Source organism: Pteropus medius, unplaced genomic scaffold (genome assembly GCF_902729225.1).
Source record: "Pteropus medius unplaced genomic scaffold, Ma_sr-lr_union100, whole genome shotgun sequence".
In the NCBI taxonomy this organism is placed as follows: domain Eukaryota; kingdom Metazoa; phylum Chordata; class Mammalia; order Chiroptera; family Pteropodidae; genus Pteropus; species Pteropus medius.
Window position 1 is genome coordinate 950,813 of NW_024352784.1, and position 6,418 is coordinate 957,230.

The following is a 6,418-nucleotide window of genomic DNA, read 5'->3' on the forward strand; positions in this document are numbered from 1 at the left end:
AAACCTCTTCTTTTCTAAAAATATAATTTCATTTGTTTTTTGTTAAAAAGTTTTAATATTTTAAAAATATTTAGATAAGATTGATAGGTAAAATAAGAATACAAAAACCGGCAATAATTCCACGACCCAGATAGCACTGCTAATACCTTGATGTTGTTCTTTCACATATTTTACAAAACTGTGATTATGTGTACTTGGTGTTTTATAGCTTGACTTTTTAACCTGGTAATATAGCATAAAGCTTTTTTCTACTTATTAAAATACACTTTTACAACTCATTGTTTCAATAAATATTTCCTGAACATTTATTACATGTCAAAGCTGTGGTTGGTGAACACAATGGTGAACAAGATAGATATGGTTTCTGCTCTAAGGAGCTTACAATATAGTGAAGATAACAGACCTCAAACAAACAAACAAACAAACAAACAAATAAGAAATAGAAGTAGTGGCTAACACAGAGCACTCAGCAAGAACCAGACACTGTTCAATAAACTTGTACATATTAACTCAGTTCTTAAAACAACCTTATAAGGTAGGTACTGTTATTAAACCCATTTTACAGATGAGTAAAGTATAAGAATGTTAAGTGTCTAGTCTAAACTTGCACAGATAGTAAATAGTGAAGCCAGAGCTGGGATTTGAAGCAGTATTTCTAGAGGTCACACTCAGTCTTTATTTTATATCACTTTCTATTACATTAAAAATATTGAATTATAATACATTTAATGCAAGAAATAAGATACTTTGCTAATGAATATAAGGGAAGGAGGGACATATTTCTAAAGGGGTGGTCAGAGTGTATATTTTTCTGGAGGGCGTATTTATGCCGAAACTTTAAGGGGAAGAGGAAGCCAGACAAAGAGCTGGGAGAAGACTGTTTCGGGCATATGGGAAAGTATAAAAAAGAACCCCATGTTTGGATAGAGCTTGATATGTTGGAAGGAAAAGAGAAAAAGGAAAGAAAGCTAGTGCGTTGTAGGGAAGGGAAAAGAATTTTACTTCTACTCTTCTAAGTTCTTCTGGCTGGACTAATAAATCAACCTGAGACAGATTAACAGCAGAAAATGACCAAATTTGTCATGTATGTACATATGGGGTTTTCATAAGAGAGTGAGACCTGAGGACACATTGGGGCTTATGTGCCATTCTGAACTAAGGAGAGAAAGGCAGGGGTCTGAGATTTCAAAGGGAAAGTAGGAGAGTCACAGGTAGATGAGAAAGAACAAACATGCGGTAAATAGATTCTTGCTGGGCCACACAACCAGTGGGACACAGAAGGGAGTCCAACAGACTTTTCTTGATTCTTCTCTATCTGCCCCATATAATTTATATTATGCTAAGGTGATAGCTCCCTTTCTTTAAGCAGATTTTTCTACCAGAATTTCTTTAGGCAGCTCAAGATTCTTTCTGAGCCTTTCATTTTTTAAAAGTAACCAGTTTTAAAATAATATCCTAAAAAAAAAAACAAAAACATATTTTGGAGTTGCAAACTCTGCCTCCCCTCAGTGTCCAGAGTGCAGAGAACGAGAGGGAGAGTGCTTCAGAGTGAGGTGGGAAAGGCAGGCAAGTGCAATATCATTCAGGACTTTCTTGCCCACGAAAAGAGTGTGAATCTGATTCTTATTTCATGTGGAGTGTGAATGAGAGTGTGGCGAGGGTAGAAGCCAAATCAGACGAAGACCTCTGCAGCCATTCTACAGAAAGATGGTGTTGTCCTTGGACTAGGGTTCTCCATAAGGGCATAAGGCAAGAAGTGGACAACAGAAACTATATTTTAGAGATAGAGTTTAGAAAACTTTCTGATAAGATTGGATGTGCAGGATTCAGGGAAGGGAGAATTGAGGATTCATTTATTTATTTGGCTAATATTAATTGAACACTCCAGTAGGTCAGGTCCTCTGGTGCTGGAGTGAGGAGGTGTTCTCTATACAAAGCCCTGCCTTCATGATGTCAGTAGGCACCAAGTAATATAATTTCAAGAAAGGAAGAAGCTAAGGAGAAAGTAAGGAGGGTAAGGAGACAGAGATCAACAGGTAGCTTCTTTTGGGTGGTAATCAGGAAGAACATCACTGAAGAGAACATTTAAGCAGAGATGTGATGAATGAAAGGAGTTAGCTGTGACTGGAATGGATACTCAGGAGTTGGATTCAGGGGGTAGCCATGGACCAAATTATTAGGGCATTTCAGTCTTGGTAAGGCATTTAGATTTAATTCAAGTATAATAAGACTTTAGGTGTTTTGGGGTAAAGAGGTGAGGTTGATTGATCTAATTTTATTTTTATTTATTTTTATATTTTATTAAATTTATTGGGTGACATCGGTTAATAAAATTAAATAGGTTTCAAGTGTACAATTCAATAATACATCCTATGTATATTGCATTGTGTTCATTTTTTAAAAGATTATGTTTACTACTTGTAATGTATGCACGGACAGTGATTTTTCTTTATTTGTAATGCAATGCCCAGCTTAAGCTTTGAATTCCCAGACATCCACTCCAAAGAGGCATCCACTTCAAAAATTGCAGTCTCCAAAAACACACACTGCCAGCCACAAGGTTAAAGAGCCAGCACATTCCCCTCTCCTCTGTTATTTCCTTTGTTTTAGGTATCATTGTTGATTTTCATAACTGACCATTGGGCAGCTTGTTTTTTTCTCTTTCTGTGATTTAAATTCCTGCTTTTATGTTTTAAGTCCATCAGTAAAGAATTAGCCCTTGAAATCCTAAGCCCCTACCTACCCTTGACCCCCAAAAAACAGAATCCCAGATCCGCGTACTCCCTCCCTCTCTCTCTACCCGTGACCTCACTGTGTGGCTCCAAATGTGCCATGTAACTTGCAGGAGTTGTAAGTAATGAGCTTTGTCTTTTTCAAAGTTTCCTGATGCTTATTGCTGAGAGCGTCTTGCAATCATAATAAGAACCACGGGGCCAGTCCGGCCACACATTGGTTACCGATAGGCTGAGACAGGAACAAAACTGTGGGACATAGTGACTCTAAAGGACCAAAAAAGGTGCAGATAAACCAGCTATCAGGCTATTGCAGTGTTGAAAGTACTGAGATGATAAGATTCACGATACATTTAGAAGAAAAAGCCCATAATGCTTGTTGATAAATTAGATATGTAAAGAGAGGAATCAAGAGTGATTCCTGTGTTTTGGGCCTGAAGAACTGGTTGAATGATAATCTTATTAGAATAGAGAAAGAAACTAGAGGGAATGACAAGTTTGAGATTCTTTTCCAGCATTAATTGTCTTGACTGTAAGCTTAGCTGAGATCTTGAAGACTGGGCGAAACAGATTTGTGAAGACAGAGTTGAGTTCATTCATTGTTATATATAATTCTACTTATCAAGACAGCAAAGGATTTTAATACGTGCTTGCTCTACATTCATGAATAAAAATTACCTAAAAATAAAAGGCCAAAGTGAGAGGCAACAAGCGTTTATTTGTGATCAAAAAGAATTGCAATTCTGGGAAGCACTGATTCAGGCAGAAACCCAAATAGTGTTCCCATTAAGAGGTAAAGACAAGGGGTATTTATGAGGAAGGGAAGGTAAATAATTACATGATTAGAAGGAAGAAATTTCTATTGGTGCAACTAAGCTAAATTATTCTTTGGCTATCCACTGTGGTGTTCATTCTAAAGAATGTAACTCACTTTTAGTTCTGTAGTCAGGGTATCTGCTTTCCTGTTAGCTTTGTAAACAGTTGTTTGGAATACAATGTTGCTTTGGCCCAGTCCAAAGGTTATTTTGCCCTGTTTGAACATTCCAAAGGTTTGAGAAGTAAGGCGCCCAAGGCAATTCCTCTGAGATAACGTCTCCACTCCATTTTATAATGGCAAAAGCCTAAAACAGGCTGATGTATTCATCTTCATAGTAAAAGAAAAATGTATAATTGCTGCAGAGATTAGAGACTTTACCCGAGGGCCCCTCCTGCTTGGAGTGGTCAGAACAGTGCCTGAGAGAATCTATGTTTTCTGTTCTTACAGTCAAAATATGTCCCCTTCCAAGTGACAAATATCCTCTTCAAATACATCTTAAATCTAATCATTGTTCAGTCATAAAGACCTAAAGTCAAACTGTAACTTTCTTATAATTTCTCTGGTCTCACTCTGATCCTCTGAGAGTCGAAATTATCATTTATCTCTCTGGGAGCAACTTTATTTGCAAGTTCTTGGAAAACAGGATGCTGTCCTAGAACCGTGTGGATGGGTTGCTCTGGTGGGCCTCAGAGATGCAAGCTGCCTATGAAACCCCAGTGAGGCTAGATGGATAAATTATACATATCTTCATTCTGTTCATATATTAAAGGAATCTGTGGTCTTGATTAGGCCATGGTCAGTAGACAATAATTTAGTGGAAGATAGGTGACTAGAATCAGCACTTCATAAACTAGTTCTACAGCCGCCTTTTTACTCAAATATATTCATTGATCATACTCAGGTAGTATGGTTTTCAACAGTGAAATAAGCTGGTGTAAAGTATGTTTCTAGATAGGAATATTAAATTTTTTTTCTATTGCTATTTGACACAAATCATCCAACCTCAAGCAGGTGGTGGAGATCTCTGCCCTCCCCCCATTCATGTTTCAATTGTGACCTCATCACTGACATCGTATCCCTAAGACTGACCCTGGAGAAGGGCAGCTGCCACCCTTATGGGAGCCAGGTGGCTGCAGGGCTACACTGGGAGGTGGGGTCTGTAGGACGTGGGTGAGAGGACATCACCGGACACCTACTGGGTCCCTGCCTCTACGTGTATTCAGTGCTACATCTAGGCTTCTACAGGTCCTCAGGTAGCCTTGATTCCACTCTCAAGGAAATATGGCACAGGCTAGAGAAGAAGCAGGTGACAGCCGCATGGTGTCTGGTCGGGAGCCATCATCACATACCATCAGAGTGTCTGTCAAGACCCCGCAGGACTGCCAGGAATTTATGCTGGCAGAAAATAGCAGCGTCCGTCACTTTAAGAAACAGATCTCCAAACGCCTTCACTGTGACACTGACCGACTAGTGCTTATCTTCACCGGAAAGATCCTCCGGGATCAAGACATACTGAGCCAACGTGGCATCCTTGACGGAACTACGGTTCACTTGGTGGTGAGGACTCGTGTGAAAGGAACTCTGCCCAGTCCTGGAACTCTGCCAGACCCCACAGGCCACTGCACACATCGTTCTGAACCCTCCAGCTCTGAGAGTGCTGGGATGCTAGCCAGGCTAGGCCAGCTAGTCCGGAGCTCACCTGATCTGGCTGACTTCTTTGGCCAACTGGCTCAACTCCTAATGGCTGCACCTGAACCCGTAGTGCAGTTCCTGGAAGACCCTCTGGTTCAAGGCCTGGCAAGTGAGAAACCAGCCAATACCAGCCATGTTCCTGAATCCTCAAGGCCAGTACAGAAACCTGAACCAGTTCCTAAGGCTCTAGAAAACTTGCAGAGCCCAGCCCGGCAACAGGAGCTCCTGCAGGCAGACCAGCGGGGACTAGAGGCCTTGAAGGCAGTGCCAGGTGGTGATAATGCCATGCGTCCGGTTGGCTCTGATATCCAGCAGCTCATGCTCTTTACTCTGGCCCCACTGGTTGCTTCCAAAGGCCACAACCCAGGTTCAGAGCTTTGCAGAGAAGAGGTCAATGCTCACAGCAGTACTGACACCACCACTGCTGTCCCCACAGCCTCCACCCCTGCCAGGCCATTGATGCAGGAGGTCAGTGCAGGAGTAGCTGCTCAGTCCAGGGGCATGTTCTCAAACCAGGTCAATTCAGGGTGCAGGACCGGTATGCCGGACTCATACTCAGGTCAGGATCTTTCCCCCGAGGATGGCCAGCAGCCCATAGGGAAAGCCACTTTAACCAGTCAGCTGAGACCCTCACCCTCTGCCTTGCGTAGAGCTTTGCATGTCCTCCAGCAAAATCCAGCTCTGCTACACCAGCTGGCCACTGGCAGCCCCCTGCGACATCATATACCACTTCTTCCCATCCTCACGAACCCACGAGCACTGCAGGCATTGATACAGATAGAAAAGGGCCTGCAGATACTGTCTAGGGAGGTGCCTGGGCTGGGACCTTGTTTATGGGGCCCAGGTAGACCACATGGGGCTACAGGAGCCCCTGAAACCAGGGGTGGAGGACAGGGTCACAGAGCCGACCCTGTGCAACCCACTTTGGCCGTTCTTCAGCTCCTTCATGCACTGGCCAATGCCTGCTCCCAGTCTACCCAATCCCCACTCTTCTCATCCCCTCATACTGAAGGCCGCTACCAGCAAGAACTGGAGCATCTGAAGGCCATGGGCTTTGCTAATCATGATGCTAACCTGCAGGCCCTGATGGCCACAGGCGGAGACATCCATGCTGCCACTGAGAGGCTGCTGGGGGAGCCAGAGGCTTAGGTTCCTCCAGCTGATGGCCACAAAGCAC

The 6,418-nt window shown here is 42.6% G+C and overlaps 1 protein-coding gene across 1 annotated transcript; it reads left to right on the top strand.

The window, feature by feature from the left end:
• Positions 1–4,830: 4,830 nt before the first annotated feature.
• LOC120590212 (ubiquilin-3-like) lies at positions 4,831–6,418 on the top strand. The gene has a single exon (XM_039847832.1). The coding sequence runs from the start codon at positions 4,831–4,833 to the stop codon at positions 6,388–6,390; it is 1,560 nt and encodes a 519-aa protein (XP_039703766.1). The 3' UTR covers positions 6,391–6,418.

Coding starts and splice junctions, on each gene's coding strand:
- LOC120590212 (XM_039847832.1), top strand. CDS start 4,831: ATGGCACAGGCTAGAGAAGAAGCAGGTGACAGCCGCATGGTGTCTGGT.